Source organism: Hypanus sabinus, chromosome 2, assembly GCF_030144855.1.
Source record: "Hypanus sabinus isolate sHypSab1 chromosome 2, sHypSab1.hap1, whole genome shotgun sequence".
Lineage (NCBI taxonomy): Eukaryota > Metazoa > Chordata > Chondrichthyes > Myliobatiformes > Dasyatidae > Hypanus > Hypanus sabinus.
In genome coordinates, this window is record NC_082707.1 from 162215428 (window position 1) to 162238041 (window position 22614).

The following is a 22614-nucleotide window of genomic DNA, read 5'->3' on the forward strand; positions in this document are numbered from 1 at the left end:
CCAAACAGATTACATCCACATCCCTTTATCCTATTGCTTACAATCTCAAAAACCTCTGAACAAATTTGTCAGACATGATTTTCCTTTCTCACGTCAAAGCTGATTCTGCCGAATTTGATGATTATTTTCTAAGTATCCTGCTACCACGTCCTTAATAAACAATTCTAGTCAAGTTTTCCCACTAGAGATATCAAGCTAACTGGTCTTGTGGTCACAGTTATGCTTTCCTCTTTTCTCAAATAAAGTATCACAATTTGTAATTTTCCAATCTGCATGAACCATTCTGGAATCACTGCAATTTTGAAAGATGACAACCAGTGTATCCACTATCACACTATCTGTCTTTTTCAGAAACTTAAAAAGCAATGAAGCCTCTGGAGATTTATCAGTTTTGAGGCACATTAGTTTCTCAAGTAATTAATCTTTTCTCCTTTAAGTTCTTCATTCACTCTTAATTTGTTGTTCTCCATTTGGAGCACTGTGTACAGTTTTGGGGCCCTTATTTTAGAAAGGATATACTGACTTTGGAGAAGGTTCACAGAAGATTCACGAGAATGATTCCAAGAATGAAAGGGCTACCACATGAGGAACGTCTGGCAGCTCTTGGGTTGTATTCCCTGGAGTTTAGGAGAATGAGGGGGGATCTCATAGAAACATCCTGAATGTTAAAGGCCTGAACAGATTAGATATGGCAAAGTTATTTCCCATTTTAGGGGATTCTAGGACAAGAGGGCACAACTTCAGGATTGAAGGATGTCCATTTAGAACTGAGATGCGGAGAAATTAATTTAGTCAGAGGTTGGTAAATCTGTGGAATTTGTTGCTACGAGCGGCTGTGGAGGCCAAGTCATTGAGTGTATTTAAGGCAGAGATAGATAGGTTCATGTTCAGCCAGGGCATCAAAGGATATGAGGAGAAGTCAGGGAAGAGGGGATGACTGGAATAATTGGATCAGCCCAGGACTGAATGGCAGAGCAGACTTGATGGGCCAAATGGCCTACTTCTGCTCCTACATCTTATGGTCTATATCTTATCTTGTTTCTAGAATGTTTTCTGTGTTTGTTTTTATAAAGGTAGACAAGATATTTGTTCAATCTTTCTGCCATTTCTATATCTCCATTATAATCTTTCTTATCTCTATTTGTAAGGAACCCACCTTAATTCTTGCATATTGACGTTCCACTGTTCTAATGTTGCTCAATAGACAACTCTCATTTTCTATCTTCCCTTTCCTTCATAATAACTTAGCCCACCTTAAGTGAACTCCGAAATTTTCAAAACACTCTGGCTCACTGCTGTGTTTCTTTTATATTTTATGTCTTTGTTTCTGATCTAATACTAACTTGAAGTTCTCATGTGAAAGCAGTAATCACAGCTGGACCACTTGTCCTCTTAAAGTGTAAACATTTTCTATAAAGTATGCATTAATTATTTAACTGACAGCCATTGATCATTTAAGATCAATGTTTTAATGTTTCCAAAGCTTATTCACTGAACAGATGAACCTTTCACTAAAAAGAAAATAAGCCTTACCAGTGTGTATAGAAGAGGTATATTTGAGAACTATCACTCTTAGTAAAGCAATCAGTTGTAGCAGACTGGAAGGAGCTTCATGTGGAATATACACTCAGAGGCCACTTTATTAGGTACCCTCCTGTACTGAGTGTACTTCTTTATGTTCATGGTTTTTTGCTGCTGTAGTCCATCCACTTCAAGGATTGTTGTGTTATGCATTCAGAAATGCTCCTCTGCACACCACTGTTGTAACACATTGTTATTTGAGTTACTGTCACCTTCCTGTCAGCTTGAACCAGTCAGGCCATTCTCTTCTGACTTCTCTTATTAACAAGATGTTTTCGCCCAGTGAACTCTGCTCACTGGATGTTTTTTTTCCCTCATCCCATTCTCTGTTAACTCTAGAAATTACTGTGCATGAAAATCCCAGGAGATGAGCAGTTTCTGAGATCCTGAAACCATTCCATCTGGCGCCAACAATCACTCCACGGTCAAAATCACTTAGATCACATCTCTTCCCCATTCTGATGTTTGGTCTGAACAATAACTGAAACTCTTGACAATGTCTGCATGCTTTGATGATTGTGTTGCTGCCACATAATTAGCTGATTAGATATTTGCATTAACAGGTGTACAGGTTTACATAATAAAGTGGCCACTGAGTATATAGAGTTCCCTTGCATTCTATGGCCTGCTATATTCTGTGAGATCCTTTATGCTGTACTCACCTTCTCCCCATCGGGTTTGTCCACCAGAAACACTTCACTCCAGATCTGAATACCAGTCGTCTCTCGCTCTGATCCGCCACGCCAAGAAAACCCAGTCAAAGGCTCGTCAAAGTTGCCTAACCAGTTGTTGGGATCCTATACAAGGAAAGTTTTTTTAAAAATTGTTACTATTGGATTCTATAATCCAACTCTACCTTCAGAAATCACAAATATAGATATTTTAAAACTCAATGCAATATAATTAGATTGTTACCATAGATACTGTAATGCACTGGTTAATGTTTTTACTGCCATACTGTAGGTATTTCATTTTAGCAGTTCTGCAAAAGCAGTGTTCTGTTTTTAGAATGTTTGGTTTCAGCTAAAAAATAAGATGCTATGATGTTCAAATTAGGAATAGCAGAATCGGGAGGAAGTTTGAGAGAGTGGGGCGGACAGAAATTTGTGACAGACAGTGTGGTTTGCAGGTTTTTTTTGGCAGGAGCTACGGAGAGGACAGGAGGGAAGATAGCTGAGGATGCTGTGGGAAGGAGCGTCCCTGTAGCACAAAGTGTTTTGTGCAGATGAATGGCTCCGAGAAGGAAGGACCAATACTCACTTGTTCGATTTAGATTTCAGGCAAAGTTCAGAATGTGGTGTGTGTTTTCACGCAGATCGTGGGTCTAGCACATGAGTAAAAAGACAACTTCAAGATGGGCTCCAATGATATGCACATTTAGACTGGTTTAATTGTAATGGGCTCCTTAATTTTTTTCCCCTTTTTCCTACTAACTGTTCGATAAAGTTGAAATATGTAAATATACTTCCTTTATAATTTTATGTACTGTGCAATTTGTTATTTCTTGCTACCGACAAATACGTATGGGCAATATTTACACAGCATTCGCTCAAATCGAGGTTTCTTTAATTGGAACATCAAACGTTCCTGTTCGGCTAAACCCCAACTCATACTGATACTAGACGCCTGTTGTTTATGAAAGGTGGCCTTCCCACCGCTGAGTCCCGTAGCTGTTAGCGGAGCTGGCAACGAGCCAAGTTTCCATACAAGCCCAGTGAGGGGGTCTGTATACTATACTAGATAAGATGTGAACAACTGGAATGATGAATGTTAATTATTTAGCTGTAATGAAAAGTGCCCTAACTCATTTCCTTCCCCCAGTAGGCCTCATTTCTTAGTTGATTAAGGTCTTCATAAGAACAGCTATCAAATTCTCAGGGACCTTCCCTTTCAGGTCACAGTTCCCTATCACGTGCTGCTGCAGCCAGTGCCCTTTCTCCTTTCCAGTCTCCAAAATCAAACTGGGGGAACACACGCAGAACAGCTGTGTCACAACCCATGAAAAGTGTTTGGTTTGCTTCAATAGTAGCTTGAGATGGATGGTGAAAGTCAAGAAGATTGGATTCAAGTATGAAATATCAGCATTTGGGGAATAGCCCCATTAAATGATTTTGGGTATCAAACTTTAATGTAATGCAAATTCAATTTTCTATCTTTGTTCTGCTTCTTCTTCATGTAAACTATGTGAATGCGATATTATCATAAAGTTCACCTAATAATACAGATCTTTCTCAGCATGGCTGATTTTATATTAACAACATATGAAATTGTGGCAACACACACAAAATGCTGGAGGAACTCAGCAGGCCAGGCAGCATCTATGGAGAAGATGTATAGTCTGTTTTGGGCCGAGGCCTTTCATCAGAACCTGCTGAAGGGTCTCGGCCCGAAACGTAGCTGTACTCTTCTCCACAGATGCTGCCTGGCCTGCTGAGTTCCTCCAGCATTTTGTGTGTGATGCTTGAATTTCCAGTATCTGCAGTCTCTCTTGTATATGAAATTGTGGATTTTTTTTAGTTTTTAAGAACATTGTTTTAAACTTTGAAACATCATAAAAGGACATAGATAATTGTCTGGAACATCTCCAGAAACATTTGCCACCAAATTTGTTTCACAACTTCAGGAGAAAGGAAACAGCAAAATGTAAAGAGGGTGCAAAAAAGTGGAGTTCTAAAATTATCTTTCTTGTGTGCTCAGAATCTCGCCTGGCAACAGAGCAGGAAGTAAGTGAAGACAATGTTATTACAGGGTATACATCTGACAATACATGCATCAACAGTGATTCTCAACTCCTGCGTTCCAGAAAAATCTGACTTGATGGCACTATTGCATCAAAAAAACAGGCAGACCAGTTAAACCTGAAACATTCTTCCTTGTTAACTCTGCAAATCAGGATCCTGTCTCAAAGTTTAAAATTCAAAGCAAATTTATTATCGAAGTACGTATATGTCACCGTATACTATGCCGGGATTCATTTTCTTGCAGGCATTCAGAGTAGATACAAAGAAATAAAACAGAATCAATTAAAAAATGACACACAAAGACAGACAAACGAACATGAAAGTCCATCTAGTCCAGAATGTGAGCAACCCAGTGCACAAACATTAAAGAAAATAGAGTGTGATACTCACAAAGCCGATGACAAAATTTGTCATTTTTGTTCAGCTTTTCCTGAGTTGGTCAGTTCTTGTTCCATTCCCCACTTCCTTCTGCTACTACTCTTCTAATATCTGCACCAATCAACACAATGGGTGCCAGTTCCCCGTTGCCCATAATAAACATAGAATGCCAGAAAGAACAGCAGAGGTGCAGATCTGACACTGGTGACGGTAACCTTAGCTCTTGCCTCTGAGGCACACAACTGCAGGGACAAACTTCATTTCAAAATCTACTCTGCGGCGAGAAAGTATCATGCTGGAAGTATATTCCAATAAGGTATTAAAAAGGAGGCTTTTGCTGCCTGCCAAGGTGAAAGCAACAACATTAGGGTCATGACAAACATTCTGTCTGTGGAGCTTTGTTGCCTGCAAATTGGATGCTGTTTTTCTACCTGATAAACAACTACATTATTGATTCATTTTTCACAATCGCTGCTGAGCCAGGTCACCTCTGCAGGAGATCAAAGTTAGCCATATTCTGCTGGGTCTGGAACAACACGTAGGCCAGACTAGATAAGGATAGTGACTCTTCTCTCCTGATTCAGATTAGAGACAAGCTAAATGCTGCTGTTCAGAAAAAACTACAACCAAAATGATACAAACGGAGAACTCACCATACTTAAAATTTTATAATTTCCTTGTTATTTTCTTCAATATGAGAAGAAACAATGAAACATAAAGTGCCCAAAAGCTAGTGGAAAAGTACAAAAAATATTTTTAAATCTACAGAAGTTGAAGGGTTTATAGGAATTAATAAGGAAAATGGAACTCAATGTATTGAGTGATAGATAAGACATACACAGTGGTAGATACACCCAAGGTGCAGGACACAGGAGACTGGGTGAGGGTCAGGAGGAGGAAAGGGGTTAAACAGCCAGTGCAATGTACCCCTGCAGCTATCCCCTTCAACAACCGGTATACCACTATTGACCAAATGCAGCAGTGTCACCGACCTTCTCTGATGAAGATCACCTGGCGAGACAAGGTCTCCAATACTGAGGTCCTCTCTCGAGCCGGAATGACAGCATTTTCAACCTTGGTGTTGTCAGCCCAACTGCGCTGGGCGGGACATGTTGTCAGAATGCCTGACGGAAGACTGCCCAAGGATATCTTGTACGGCCATCTGTCCAGTGGTACCAGAAAACGAGTTCTACACCGGAACCTCAAGAAAGCTGACATTGCCCCATCAACATGGGAGGATCTGGCTCAAGATTGCTTACAGTGGAGGGACGCCGTCAGAAAAGGTGTGGATTCTGCTGAGAACAAGCTCATAGAGGCAACAGAGGAAAGGAACAGGAAGCACAACAACAGAGCTAATGCCCCTGCTGCCCCTCCAGACCTCACCTGTCAAGTATGTGGCAAGCAGTGCCTGTCAAGGATCTGCCTATACGGCCACTCCACGACATAAATATCAAACCCCACTAACTGACTGAAAGGGACCATCATCATCCTATGGGATGGATAGCCAGAGAGAAAGACCACTATGGATACTGCTGGGGCGGGGTGACCTCGCAGAGGAGAGTCACAGTGGCCAGGTCTTTGCAACTCTGAAGGGAAGTGAGAGAAGAGGCGAGCTGTGGTGATGGGGGATTTGTTAGCTAGGGGAAACAGGAAGGAGATTCCCAGATGGCACCAGGGTCCGGGACACCTCGGATTGAGTGCTCAGCATTCTTAAGGGGCAGGGTGAACCAGTCAGAGGTGCTGATCCGTGCGGGTACCAATGAAATACTGTAGGTAGGAAGAGTGGCAAGGTTCTCAAAGTGAGTTCAGGGAATTAGGCACTGAGTTAATGGGCAGGACCGCCAGGGTTGTGATCTCAAGTTTGCAACCATGCTACTCACTAGTGAGGCCAGAACTAGAAAGATCATACAGTTAAACAGGTGGGTAAGAAGTTACTGTAGGAGAGAGGGTATCAGATCTTTGGATCATTGGGCTCCCTTCCAGGGAAGGAGGAGCCTGTACATAAGGGACGCTCCTGAACTGGAGGGGACTAATATCCTAACGGGAATTGTTAATGCTGCACTTGGGGTTTAAACTAGAGTTGCGGGGGAATGGCAGCCAGAGCACCTGAACAGATAGTAGAAATGATGTGGAGACAGATGTTAAGACCTCAGACAAAGTCAGGAATCAAAAAGTTGAGCATGGTGTGACTAATGTCCTAAGCTCCATATATTTCAAAGAAAGAAATGTCATAGGAAAGGCAGATGAGCTCAGGGCATGGATCAATACCTGGAATTATGATACTGTAACCATTGGTGAGACTTGTTTGCAGAAAGGGCACAACTGGCAGCTCAATATTCTGGGGCTCTGTTGTTTTAGACGTGACAGAGTGGGAGGGATTAAAGGCAGGGGGTGGTGTTGCTAGTCAGGGAAACGTCACAGCCGCGCTCAGTCAGGAAAGACTGGAAAACTTGTCCAGGGAGGTGCTATGGGTGGAACTGGGAAATAAGAAAGGTAAGACTACGTTAATTGAGTTATATTACAAACCACCCAATGGTCCAAGGGACTTAGAGGAACAAATATGCAGAGAGATTGTAGACTTTTGCAAGAAACACAAGGCTGTTATAGTAGGTGATTTTAAATGTCCGCATATTGACTGGGACTCACGTGCTGTAAAAGGACAAGATGGGATAGAATCTGACAAGTATGTTCAGGAAAGTTTCCTTACTCACTATGAAGATGTCCCAACAAAAGAGTGGGTAATACTTGATCTGCTATTAGGGAATGAGACAGGACAGGTGACAGAAGTTTTGCTTCTAATGATCACAATACCATTAGTTTTAAATTAAATAATGCAAAAAGGTAGGTCTGGTTTGCTGGTAAGTCCAATTTTGATGGTATAAGAAACAATCTGGCACGTGTAGATTGAGGCAAGCTTTTTTTGGCAGAAGTGTACATTGTAAGTGGGAGGTCTTCAAAAATGAAATTTTGAGAGTTCAAAGCTTGTATGTGCCTGTCGGAATAAAAGGTAAAGGTAACAGGCATAAGGAACCTTGGTTTTCAGGAGATATTGAGGCCCTGGTTAAGAAAAAAAAAGGAGGTGCATAGCAGGTATAAGCAGGCAGGAACAAATGAGGTGTTTAGAGTACAAGATGTACAAGAGAACACTTAAGAAATCAGGAAGGCTAAAAGAAGGCACGAGGTTGCCACGGCAGACAAGGTGAAGGAGAATCCTAAGGAATTCTACAGAAAATTTAAGATCAAAAAGTTTGCAAGGGACAAAATTGGTCCTCTGGAAGATCAGAATGGTAATCCATGTGTGGAGCCAAAGAGATAGGGGAGCTCTAAAATAAATTTTTTGCAACTGTATACTGTATTTACTCAGGAAGCGGACACAGAGACTAGGGAAGTGAAGCAAAGTGACATTGACTTCATGGACCCTATACAGATAGCAGAGGAGGAGGTGCTTGCCATCCTGATGGAAATCCCCAGGGCCTGACAAGACACCAAGGTTGGGGCTGTAGTGGACAGTGAGGAAGGCTATTACGACTTGCAGCCGAATCTGGGCCAGCTGGAAAAATGGATGTAAGTAAGTTTGAAAGAGTACAGAGAATATTTTCAAGGATTTGTCAGGTCTGAAAGACCCAAGTTATAAGGAAAGATTGAATAGGTCAGGACTATATTCCTTGGAACACAGAAGACTGAGATATTTAATAGAGGTATACAAGATGGTGGAATAAATTGCCAGTACAAGTGGTGCATGCAAGCTCGATCTCAACGTTTAAGAAAAGTTTGGATAGGTATATGAATGGTAATGTTTTAGAGAACTATGGTCCTGGTGCAGGTCAATAGGACTAGGCAGTTTAAATGGTTCGGCATGGACTAGATGGGCCAATGGGCCTGTTCCTATGCTGTACTTTTCTATGACTTTAATACAATATTAATTTAACAAATAAACCCACTAGACCAGCCAAACAGAAAACATAACAAATCCATACTAATTAACATTATGTTGAAAGGACAATTATACCCACACATGTTTTGGCATGTAAAAGTTGTTCAAACAAAAACATGATCTGGACTGATTTTAAACAGCTGGCTCTTAGTAAGTTGAAGAACAACCATAGACAATTAGAGCAATTATTTGTCAAAACATTTCCCTCTACTCTCCAAACCCAGAGTGCTTGGGAGCCTAAGAAAAAGAATGCGGATAAGCTTTATCACATTTTTTCAGAAAAAAAAGCTCAGCAGGAGACTAAGAGGCAAAATTAGAAACAAAAAAATTCCAATTGATAATAGCACAATATGGTAATAAATTTTAACTAGATGACAAATTCAATGTTTTTATTCTCTTCAATTTTATCTCTGGAATGTTAACAGCCACAAAGTTCATCATAATATTTGAATGCTGAATTACTGAACTATGAACAACTTCGTCAATGCATCATGAGCAGGAAGATTCTAATACTGACTCGGCCGTTGGAAGAGAATTAAGAGAATTGTCCAAAGGCAAAATCTTGATTCTATGAAGGGAGTACAGGTATTACACAATTTATGAAAGGGTGTGTTCTGAGAAACATCCTGTTGTGGAAAATGCTGTACATCATATAAAATGGACAAAATGGTCTGTGGGTCACAGGAGAGTGCAGAAATTGGAATCTGGGGCAACAAACAATCTGCTGGAGGAACTCAGCATCTGTTGGTGGGGGTGGGGGAAAGAGGAGCCATTAATGTTTCGGATCAAATAAGGAATATAAAAACAACGCTGATTGATGAGTTATTCCGATTTCTTCTATTACTATTATTAATTATTTTTTTAAATGTGATGTTATCACTAACATTATTTTTAAACACAAGCTTTATAAGAAACATTGTATATAACGTATAAAATGCCAGAGGGCTTGTTAGAAAGGTTGTTTCTTGTGCAGCTTTCTGCAAAACGCAAGTCTGCCTAGTTTGCATGTATCAAGACAAAAGACAGGGGAAACCAGTCTGAGCCAACCAATGACTTCACCTGGAGAATGAGCTCATGATCATCGGGTGAGGCTGTGAATCACCACAACATCAAACTGACTGTAATCCATTGCTGAACAAAGAAATGAAGATTGCTCATTTCAAAATTTGCATAATTTGAATTAGCTGCGTCATTTGATAGGTCAGTACATAACAGAAAAATAACTAATCACTGAAGAATTGAAAAATATTAAAAATAATAATCTCTGCATCATTCCACTGTAAATAATGACTGGCAGGACTCTCAACAGTATTATAAACAAAATGAGTGGAATTCCTCTGGACAACAAAGTAACATTCCATTCACTACTTCTTCACAGACTCTAAGTCAACTGATTTGGCTACACCATTGTCCTTTAAATGTATGTTGGCAGTGCTTTTAAATTTTGTTCAGGTTTGTTACCTATAATCCCAATTCAATGTTTAGATTAGATGGCTCTCGTCCACTCTTGGACCAACCCTGCTGACAGCTGGGGCAGTAAAGCAATCAATTCCCAGTAAGCACACTTTTGCAAGGAAGTCCAGAGATGGTGCCATTACGTGGTACCTGTTTGCATGCAGCTCCGATGGGAATAATCAAATATTCCTGTTTAGGACTACTGCTGATGAGATCCACTGTCACAGCCATGGGTACTTCAATAATCAGCATTGTTTTAAGATATTCAAAAAATCTACTGATACTCAAAATTGACAAACCTCAGACGGCAGACTTGGTTCCCCTGTGGACACCAAGCCGGTCTACAAATTCATTTGGAATGTGGAGACTTTTTACTTCCACTTCTGACTATCCTGCTGGTGAATATACACTTCCAGAAAATAAAAATGAAGACCTTGGAGCAAGATGGCAGTACCAGAGGGACATCAGGGACTGCTGTGTACTTTGCTTCACAGAAACATGGCTAACCCCTGCCATTTCAGATGCAGAGCTGCACCTCAACAGCTTCAAAATTTTCTGCATAAACAGAGCAGCTCCGTCTTTTAAAGGCAGAGGAGGTGGCTTATGCTTTATGATTAATTCATCATGGTGCGCAGACGTGCTCACCTGATCTGGAGCATCTCAAAGGTTCATTTTCTTATCAAGGTATGTATGCAGAATACAATGCTGAGATTTCTCTTCTCCAGATAGCGATAAAATACAGAAAACCATAGAAGTAGTTGAAAGAAAGACATCAATCCTCCACGTGCCTCTAGCTGTAATCTTCCCGCATGAAAAGAAACAATAACTCAAACCCCAAAGCCTCCAACCCCTCCCTCGCACAAAAACAAACAGATCACCCAAATGAAGAAACAACAGGAAGAACATCAAACCCCAACCCCCAGCCCACCAGTCAGCAACGAGAAAGAATGCGTGAGAACATGAAAAAAAAACAGAACTGAAAAAGGCCAATAGTTTGAACTACAGTCCAATCTATGAATCTCAGAATTTCGCTAACATCTCCAAGAGCCTCGAGACCCAGCAGCCCCTCCAAGGGCAATGACAGCAGTCCTGTTGAGAACCATGCTTCAATCTTCCTCAACAGTTTAATCGGAGTCAATCATGGCCCTTCCTCTAGTCTCTGAGCTTCCCCTCATGGCAGCTTGTGCTCATGTGACTCTCCTGGAGTTTGAGGACAGCAGTGCGCCAGCTCACTCAATTGAACTACAGACTATAAGCCACAGGCTCCGACAGTTTCAAAAACAAAATTAAGATAAAAAGAATAAAGAGAAGATGTAGAAAAGCTGAAATCGCTGACTATCTGGAAGATGTTGCCCAAAGAATCATTGTTTTCTGGTGCCATCTTGACCAGATTCTAGTGGTCAAATGTCATCCACTTTACCTGCTGAGGGAGTTTTCCGCCATCTTCCTGGTGGGGGAGGTGGTATATTCCACTTGAGGCCAACGTCAGGCAGGCACTGGAGGAGATGAGCAAAGCACTGTGCTCTCTGATGCCTTCCCTATCGTTGCAAGTGATTTCAACCAGTCCCGCTTGAAGAAGTCTCTGAACATCTACTACCCACGTGTCACTTGTGGAACCTAAAGAGCCAACCCACTTGGCCACTGTTATACCACCATCAAGAATGCTTACCATGCCATCCCACGCCCACACTTTGGAAAGTCTGATTATCTGGCTGTACTTCTACTCCCAGTACATAGGCAGAGAATAAAGACCACAGCACCAGTGGTGAGGACCAAGAAGGTATGATCGAGGGAGGTGGAGGAATGATTACAGGACTGCTTTGAGCCAGTGGACTGGATAATATTCAGGGATTTATCTTCGAGTCTGAACAACTATGTTACAATTGTCACCAACTTTATCAAGACCTGTGTGGATGAATGTGTGCCTTCAAGAACATAATGGACATACCAAAACCAAAACCCGTGGATAAACCAGGAGATTCATAGTCTACTGAGGGCCAGATCTGTGGCATTCAAGAGTGTTGATCCAGACTGCACAAGAAGTCCAGGTATGACCAATGGAAGGCTATTTTAAGAATGAGAAAACAATTCCAATTGAGGTTGGAGTTGAAATTGGAAGCACATCAGCTCTGGCAGGGTTTGCAGGCCATAACTTCCTACAAAATGAAACCTAATATCATGAATGGCAGTGATGCTTCACTCCCAGATGAGCTCAATGCCTTTTATGCATGCTTTGAAAGGAAGAATAAAATTACATGCGAGAATTCCTGCAGCATCCAGTGACCCTGCGACTGCTGTCTCTGAGGCTGACGTCAGAACATCCTTCAAGAGGGTGCAAGGCATGGTGTACCTAGTAGGGTTCTGAAAACCCGCACCAACCAATTGACAGGAATGTTCAAGGACATTTTCAATTTCCCTCTGCTACAGTCGAAGGTTCCCACCTGCTTCAAAAGGGTGAAGATCATGCCAATGCCCAAGAAGAGGAGGGTGACCTGCCTCAATCACCATTGCCTATTGGCACTCACTCCTACTGTGATTAAGTACTTTGAGAGCTTGGTCATGACTATAATCAACTCCTGCCTAAGCAAACACCTGGACTCACTACAACTTGTCTGTCACCACAAAAGGTCTACAGCAGATGCAATCTCACTGGTTCTCCACTCGGCCTTAGATCATCTGCACAATAGTAATAGCTGCACAATCATACCCTCAGTTCTAATCAAGAAAACCTGGCCTGGGCTTGTGTACCTCCTTCTGTAACTAGATCCTTGACTTCCTCTCCAGGAGACCACAATCTGTGTGGATCAGAAATAACACCTCCCCTTTCGCTGACAATCAACACTGGTGTACCTCAAAGATGTGTGCTTTGCCCTCTGCTCTACTCTCTACCGTCATGACTGTGTGGCACAGCACCTTTAAATTCACAATGTTTGTTGGCAGAATTTCAGATGGTGAGAAAGAGGCATACAGGAGGGATCAGCTGCTTGAGTGGTATCACAGCACAACCTTGCACTCAGTAAGACCAAGGAATCAATTGTGTGCTTCAGGAAGGGGAAGTTGAAAGAACACACACCAGTCCTCATCGAGGGATCAGCAGTGGAAAGGACAAGCAGTTTCAAGTCCCTGAGTGTCAGCATCTCTGAGGATCTATCCTGGGCCCAACATATTGATGAAATTACAAAGGCACAACAGTGGCTATATTACATTAGGAGTTTGTAGGATCTCGGTAGTCAAAGACATTCACAAACCTCTACAGATGTATTGCGGAGAAGCACTCTACCGGTTTCATCACCACCTAGTATATTGGGGCCATTGCAGAAGATGATAAAAAGTTGCAGGAAGTTGTAAACTCAGCCAGCTCCATCATGGGTACTACCCTTCCCAGAGAGGATACCTTCAAAAGGTGATGCCTAAAAAGGCAGAATCCTTCATTAAGGACCCCCATCACCCAGTATGTGCCCTCTTCTCATTGCTGCCATCAAGGAGGAGGTTCAGGTGGCTGAAGATATACACTCAACATTTCAGGAACAGCTTCTTCCCCTCCGCCATCAGATTTCTGAATAGACAATGAATCCATGAACACTTCCTTCATATTTTCCCTCTTTTTTGCATTACATTCAAAATAGTTTTCTTTCTTATATACTTATTGTAAATTATAGTTTTATTATTATGGGCCATGTTGCTAGCTAATGGATCCACCACAGCCTCATTCTGTTTATAGACATCATCAGCAGAACAGTGTTGTCATACAGAATCTCTCACTTATTGAAATGTCCCAGCTTACCTCAAACAATCTCCTTGATGAGGCAGAGTCAATCCATAAGATGAGCAAAAAATCCTTCGACCTTTATCATGATAGTTCTTGAAAAAAGAATGTCCATCTTCATTCATCAACTTCTAATATGCAGCTGGCTACGGCCTGCACACTCATTGAGACCAGGCTCCAACCATTTTCAATTTCTCAAGTTTGTGAGAGAAGGGGGCTGGTTTTAAACATCTCGTAAACAAAGATACCATACTTGTCCGGTGCACCACATAGCATCACCTCCCAACAATCAGGATCATTGATGGATCACATCCTATTTGGATAATGGATGTACCACTACCAATCTGCCAAGATGGCCTTTAGCCATCTGCAAAAGAGAAGGGTTGATGACCAAGACTTCAAACTCAGACTATGCCTTTGCTCTTGGACTAGTCAGCAACTGGGATCCCTGCTTGATTTAGAGACATGGACGACTTATTGAAAGCAACGGATTGGAGAACTGGAGCCAGTACAGCATCTGCAAAACCAGCTTCCTCACCAATGTCAAAAACCCTAACCCCAAAGTTCTGATCATGTGCAACCATCTTCAGTGAACAGGTCACACTACTGAAGAAAGCAACCTAAACTGAGCTTTGTTGCACCAAAATGATTTCTGGAGACAGAGAGGAAAAAAAATAAGAGTTCATGAATGTTCCCAAAATATCCTTGGAAAGAAAATGGAATACCTCAAACAGGCAGAGAAATATGTAAGAAGCCTGGCCACTTTGAATCTCTCACCAATGGGACTGTGTAGATGTCAAGCATAAACAGTAACAGCCTACAATTATTCAGTCAATCTAGTCATCTACCAGCACATTCTCTACCTGTGATAGCCTACAGATCCTATATAGGACTATGTGGAAAGTAGAAATAAATCATGCTGAACCCTTAAGGAACCCCCCAAGGAAAGGACATCATAAACAGGAGAAAATCTGCAGATGCTAGAAATCCAAGCAACACACACAACATGCTGTTGGAACTCAGCAGGCCAGGCAGCATCTATAGAAAAAAGTTGTCTGTACTTTATTCTATAGATTCTGCCTTGCCTGCTGAGTTCCTCCACCATTTTCTGTGTTTTGCAAGGGAAGGATTAACTTGTTTTAGAAGCAGCTCCAAGAAGGAAAACTAGAGTTGATTGAGGAAGTTGGCTTAAGAGGAACAAATGATGAAACAGGTTAGACCTACAGATGTTAAAAGTGAAAGGTGTGAAACATGAAAGTCTGAGGTTTGACGGAGTGGAAGTTCAGAAGATGATCCCTACATGGGGCATTGTAGCATTGGGGCTGTAGTTTCAAAGTAAGGCGGCTGCCCATTTAGAATGGAGATGAGAGGCAAGTTCTCCTCTTAGAATTGTAAACCTTGGAATTTCCTAGTCCAAAGAGCTGTGAGTCTGTTTATTAAATAGGTTTAAGTCTAAGGAAGACTGATTTTTAGGTTATTTATAACTTTGCTCAAGTTACACTCTCCTCTAATTTGAAGTGTGTGTGTGGGGGGGGGGGGGGAATAGTATTGTCAAATGGTTTCCTTTCTAATGTAATTCAAGCCTACATAACAGGAGAATAAAGGATTATTGGTAAGAGACAGGGAAGAGAGGCGAGGCCAAAATCAGATCAGCTATGACTTTATTGTGTGGTGGAGCAGGCTCCAGAGACTTAGTGGATGAGACCTACGCTTATTTCTTCTATTTTAATGCATAATTTAAAAAAATAATCCTGTACACTGAAATCGAACAATTCCAAGTCAAAAAAGAATGAAAAATAACTATTTCTACCTGGATTCTCTCATCCCGAGACCAGATTTTCTTAGTATAGCATATAGTGAATACAAGGTTAATTGGGAGTTATATCCCCAATGTGCTTTTGATATTTTTGGAAATAGTACAATGAGTATTAAAACAATCACTATGACCTAAAAATGAAACGCAAGTTAGATGATTTCCCACAAGGATTTAATGTACGACGCAACCTGTGACAACAAAACTACAGGGAGTTTACCCAAGAGTCTAGGGACTGCTCTACACTCTCCCACCCAACACCATGCTTACCCTTCATCTCATCAACTTCCCACCCCATCCACTGCCATCACTTCCAGGAAGCAAATTAAGCAAGGAGAACTGTGCAGTTCCATTTAAATCGCTGTAAAAATATTAATGATATTATCAGTTAACACTTGCTGGAACTCTGCAGATTACAGTGTTCACCAAATATACATCACAATCAATCACTCTAAAGTACTCACAAGTGAATCTGCAGATGCTAGAAATAAATAAAAACACAAAATGCTGTCAGAACTCAGCAGGCCAGACAGCATCTATGGGAGGAGATAGTGATGACATTTTGGGCCGAAACCCTTCATCAGGATTTCGGACCGAAACGTCGTCGCTATCTCCTCCCATAGATGCTGTCTGGCCTGCTGAGTTCTGCCAGCATTTTGTGTTTTTACTCTAAGGTACTCATTTAGTTATCAGATGGGCTGCAGAATGATTTCACAAGGCAACTAAATATTATCGCAATGGTCACAGATTGTCATTAGCAATGGTATTTTCCAAATGAAACTTCATTTGCAAATTGAAGCAGGGAGTGGTTAAACAGGAAGTACCCCAGGAATAAAACATAGTTGTCACCTGACCAGTGAAGGTAACAAAGGTACTTTATTCGATGAACAGTTGCCCCCCCCAATCGATGATAGTTTTAATCAAATTTAGACAATTTACAAACAGTCAAACCTACACAACAGTTCCAAAACAGATTCACAAGGAAGAGAGTATTCAACTATGAGTCAAGGCAAAAGAAACTGGTGCACTTTTTATTAGAAACAGAAATTTCAGACATTAGACGAAGGTGTTCCCAACTAGTGATTTTGATAGGGTAAACCTTTAAGTATTATCACTAATTATGGCTCAATAACCAAAAAGCACTAATTAAGATTTACACCAAAACAATGAAGGGAGGTTTAAAAATTAGGTTTTTTTTGTTTACACATACTGGGGAAAACTTTAGAAGAAACAGCAGTGAAAAAGAAGTCCATTGGAGCTTTTAAAAAAAGTGAAATATGAAAAACTTTGAAAAAAGGAAAGGCTAAGAAAAAGAGCACAGAAAAGAATTTTTTCACAGAATTGGCATATGATGCTTTTATCCTTCTGGGCTATGAGATTCTGCAACTCTGCTGCAAATAAAATTGAAACATGGGTGACAAACTCACAAATAAATTGAGTCAAGAGAACTAAAAGGAGCTGTGGAAAGGCAAATTTTATTGGCCAATTTGTTGAATTAATTCCAGTGAAAAGAATTTAACATAATACAAGGCCAGGATAGTAAAATACTTGTCTAAACAAGCAATGCTAAGGCTTTGCAATGGTCATCTAAGACAGAAACAAAAAAATGGAGCATGTAGCGGGTGGTAACCCTGATTATGGCTGCTGAGTTATCAGCAATGGTGATGGAACCTCAAGATACATAGACTGAAAAAAAATTGCTTCACAGTTTATCAAAGTAAATCTAGGGTTTTACTTTAATGAAAATTTTAAAAATGAGACCAGAAGACACGCATAAGCATAAATTAATAAAAACAAAACATTTATTTAGAATCTGGATTAATTTACTGGCTGAATAATATAAGTAAAAGAACTCAAGAACAAAGTTCCCAAGAACAAAGTTACAACTTCAGTGAAAGAACTCACATATTTTAAATGGGATTTTAATGTATGGTATTTATTTTCTCATCACTGGCTTTATCTTGTATATATTCAGATATAGACAATAGACAATAGGTGCAGAAGTAGACCATTCGGCCCTTCGAGCCTGCACCGCCATTTTGAGATCATGGCTGATCATCTACTATCAATACCTGGTTCCTGCCTTGGCCCCATATCCTTTGATTTCCCTATCCATAAGATACCTATCTAGCTCCTTCTTGAAAGCATCCAGAGAATTGGCCTCCACTGCCTTCCGAGGCAGTGCATTCCAGACCCCCACAACTCTCTGGGAGAAGAAGTTTTTCCTTAACTCTGTCCTAAATGACCTACAGCTTATTCTTAAACCATGCCCTCTGGTACTGGACTCTCCCAGCATCTGGAACATATTTCCTGCCTCTATCTTGTCCAATCCCTTAATAATCTTATATGTTGCAATCAGATCCCCTCTCAATCTCCTTAATTCCAGCGTGTACAAGCCCAGTCTCTCTAACCTCCCTGCGTAAGACAGTCCAGACATCCCAGGAATTAACCTTGTGAATCTATGCTGCACTTCCTCTACAGCCAGAATGTCCTTCCTTAACCCTGGAGACCAAAACTGTACACAATACTCCAGGTGTGGTCTCACCAGGGCCCTGTACAAATGCAAGAGGATTTCCTTGCTCTTGTACTCAATTCCCTTTGTAATAAAGGCCAACATTCCATTAGCCTTCTTCACTGCCTGCTGCACTTGCTCATTAACCTTCAGTGACTGCTGAACAAGGACTCCTAGATCTCTTTGTATTTCTCCCTTACCTAACTCTACACCGTTCAGATAATAATCTGCCTTCCTGTTCTTACTCCCAAAGTGGATAACCTCACACTTATTCACATTAAACGTCATCTGCCAAGTATCTGCCCACTCACCCAGCCTATCCAAGTCACCCTGAATTCTCCTAACATCCTCATCACATGTCACACTGCCACCCAGCTTAGTATCATCAGCAAACTTGCTGATGTTATTCTCAATGCCTTCATCTAAATCGTTGACATAAATTGTAAACAGCTGTGGTCCCAATACCGAGCCCTGTGGCACCCCACTAGTCACCACCTGCCATTCCGAGAAACACCCATTCACCGCTACCCTTTGCTTTCTATCTGCCAACCAGTTTTCTATCCATGTCAATGTCTTCCCCCCCCAATGCCCTGAGCTTTGATTTTACCCACCAATCTCCTATGTGGGACCTTATCAAATGCCTTCTGAAAATCGAGGTACACTGCATCCACTGGATCTCCCCCGTCTAACTTCCTGGTTACATCCTCGAAAAACTCCAACAGATTAGTCAAGCATGATTTACCCTTGGCAAATCCATCCTGGCTTGGCCCAATCCTATCACTGCTATCTAGATATTCCACTATTTCATCCTTAATAATGGACTCTAGCATCTTCCCCACCACCGATGTCAGGCTGACAGGTCGATAGTTCTGTTTTCTCCCTCCCTCCTTTCTTAAAAAGTGGGATAACATTAGCCATTCTCCAATCATCAGGAACTGATCCTGAATTTAAGGAACATTGGAAAATGATTACCAATGCATCTGCAATTTCCAGAGCCACCTCCTTTAGTACCCTAGGATGCAGACCATCTGGACCTGGGGATTTGTCAGCCTTCAGTCCCATCAGTCTTCTCTTCACCGTTTCCTTCCTAATGTCAGTCTGTTTCATTTCCTCTGTTACCCTATGTCCTTGGCCCATCCATACATCTGGGAGATTGCTTGAGTCTTCCTTAGTGAAAACAGATCTAAAGTACTCATTAAATTCTTCTGCCATTTCTCTGTTTCCCATAACAATTTCATCCAATTCATTCTTCAAGGGCCCAACCTTGTTCTTAACTATTTTCTTTCTCTTCACGTACCTAGAAAAGCTTTTGCCATCTTCCTTTATATTCCAGGCTAGCTTGCGTTCGTACCTCATTTTTTCTCCCCGTATTGCCTTTTTAGTTAAGTTCTGTTGTTCCTTAAAAACTTCCCAATCATCTGTCCTCCCACTCACCTTAGCTCTGTCATACTTCCTTTTTTTTTTAAATGCTATGCAATCTCTGACTTCCTTTGTCAACCACTGTGGCCCCTTTCCCCCCTTTGAATCCTTCATTCTCTGGGGGATGAACTGATTTTGCACCTTGTGCATTATTCCCAAGAATACCTGCCATTGCTGTTCCACTGTCTTTTCTGCTAGGATATCCATCCAGTCAACTTTGACCAGCTCCTCCCTCAGGGCTCCACAGTTTCCTCTGTTCATCTGCAACACTCCGAGCTGCTCTTACCCTTCTCAAATTGCAGATAAATACTTATCATATTATGATCACTACCTCCTAATGGCTCCTTTACTGCAAGATCACTTATCAAATCCTGTTCATTACATAACACTAAATCCAGAACAGTCTTGTCCCTGGTCGGCTGTCATACAAGCTGTTCCAAGAATGCATCCCGTAAGCACTCTACAAACTCCCTATCCTGTGGTCCAGCACCAACCTGATTATCCCAGTTCACCTGCATGTTGAAATCCCCCATAACTACTGCGACATTACCTTTGCCACATGCCAATGTTAACTCCCTATTCAACTTGCACCCAATATCCATGCTACTGTTTGGTGGCCTGTAGACAACACCCATTAGGGTCTTTTTGCCCTTACTGTTCCTCAGTTCTCTCCACACAGACTCTACTTCTCCTGATCCTATGTCCCCCCTTGCAAAGGACTGAATCTCATTCCTCACCAACAGGGCCACCCCACCCCCTCTACCCACATTATCAAGAAATAATGCATTTTGAAATAGCTGATGCAGCAAAAGAATTGTGGCACCTAATGATGTGGCAGGAAGTTACAAGATCCCATTTTTTTGTCCGGTGCAGACTACAATTACAAATTGGGTGCTGTGAAACAGACATGGGAAAATATGATCTGGCAAAATAACTTCTTCTAACTCCAAACCAGTGATCCAAATGGAAGTGCATTATAGATTATATCCATGTCTGTGGTGCTTCCTACAGCAAAATAACATATTGACACTCATTGTGGAAATTCTGACATGGAGGAGGAGAACTTGGGCAAGGTTCGAGACAGCTGCCACTGACTGTCAAAGCATACCGTGGCAAGTCACTGCTTCCAGGTAAGAATCTGAGCTTTATGGATAATTCAAACCAGAACAGTGCACCTTCTTGGCCAAGAAGATCACAAACTGTAACATTTTTTAAAATCATTATGTGTAGGGAAAAGAATTTGAGCAGCATTATGTCATTGACCTATTTAAAGTACATATAAGGGAGATGAAAGACTTCTGCTTCACTCATTGGACTCAGGAATTTGTTAGTAAAATGGTTTGCATTTTTTTCATAGTTAAGATTCTTGGGTCTTGATGCACAAAAATTAAGGAGCACTTCAGTGCCATTTTTTTTGTTCTGCCTTCAAATATACGAGCTTTGTATTTCTGGATTTCCTCTAGTTTTTTTTTAAGTTTGATTAGATTTCTTACATCTGTCATCATTCTTCAGCTAAACCTTTGGTCACTTCTTGTGGGAAATGAATTATGGTGTGTGAACACATTTGGCAATGCACTTCAGTTTCATAGAAGAAATCTTATCTCATTCTCCAAGAGATGAGAATGAATTAGAGAATCTACATTCTGCTGTCCTAGTAAAGAACTTGGAAAAATGGATATAGAGAGTCAAGCATTCAATCTGAAAAGCAGCAGCTTTCCCCACTGTAAACAGCAACAGAATTACATGGTTGTTTAATTCTTACTTTACCTGACTGTACATATATCTCAGCATGAAGTCCATGAGAAATGATTTTCCTTTTCTGAAGGCACCAGCGACAGACAAGGCTACCACTTCTCGATCCCTAACCTTTTCCGAGAGAAGAATCTTGTTCAGAGCCGCTTCATCCAGTTCAAACGTATGATCATCATTAACAACAAGGATCTGAACTGGTCGAGCCTGCTGGATGGTGTCATCTTCTGGTGTCCAGCTAAAGCTTTCCTCTGAAAATCCTCCTACAATCAAAGTTTACAAAATTAATAAAGTACAATTTAGATTCATCCATTTAATACTCATATGCAATGTACTGTAGAGTGCTCACCATCAAACCTGGAAAATATTTCAGCAAGCCCTCACATTACAAATGAGGGACCAAATTCCTCATCATTTAAAAATGTATTACATTAAAAACCTCAAACAAAAGAAGTTTATAAAATAATGTATTTAATAAGTAAGCTGTTTTTTTCTATTGGCAGAAGCATGCATGGCAAAAGTTGTAATCACACAAATCTTTACACATTACCTATGATTTATATTTTGAAGTAATTAATATAATGTAAAATTACAGGTTTGAGTTCTTGTATACTTTTACACATACGACACGATCAGAAACGCCCTATGATTTCCAATTTTCCAACAATTTTATGGGGCGTGTTCCAATCTGTTGAGCAGCACCTTCTGTGTGGAAGTATACCATTTGTCACATTAGCTAGGGTTCATCCATAGTTATCCATATTATGGGCCTCCTCCCCAAATACAAGGCACAAGACTGCAAGGATGCCTATAGCTCATCAGTAAGGCAGGTGGTCTGAACAACTGCTTGTTCCCTGCCATCGTTAAGCCCATGTGCTGTATCTGGATTAGATGCCTATTCAAATTTAGTCAAAATTTAGGGATTAATTTTTCTATCCTATTTCTGCAAATTAAAACTTGTTATGCACCACTTTTATTGCTTAAGAAATTTAGGATCATTTTATCACACTGGGTTCAGTTTTGTTACTGTTTGTGAGATCTTAACAAATTTTGATTTTTTTTAACAAAGACCATTTAATTCAAGCGCACAAAACTGAAATAACAAAAGCCTAGGAAATAGGTTTTTCACTGGACTGGCGGAAATGATCCTATTTATATTGTTTCATTGGTCGGAGAAGGGTGAAGGGGTGAATCAGCAGCAAATCTGTATCCAAATTATATGCAACTTGTTCTACACATTTGCATTGCAAGAACATTTTCAATCTT

At 40.9% G+C, this 22614-nt stretch overlaps 1 protein-coding gene across 1 annotated transcript in view; it reads right to left on the bottom strand.

Moving 5' to 3' along the window:
• Window positions 1–22614, bottom strand: part of atl1 (atlastin GTPase 1) — a 74368-nt gene that overhangs the window by 35245 nt on the left and 16509 nt on the right. The window contains exons 2-3 of the mRNA XM_059958123.1: window positions 21367–21611; window positions 2244–2378 (exon numbers count right to left, since the gene is read on the bottom strand). Of these exons, the coding sequence (XP_059814106.1) occupies window positions 2244–2378; window positions 21367–21611 (380 nt within the window). The remainder of the gene's footprint in view (window positions 1–2243; window positions 2379–21366; window positions 21612–22614) is intronic.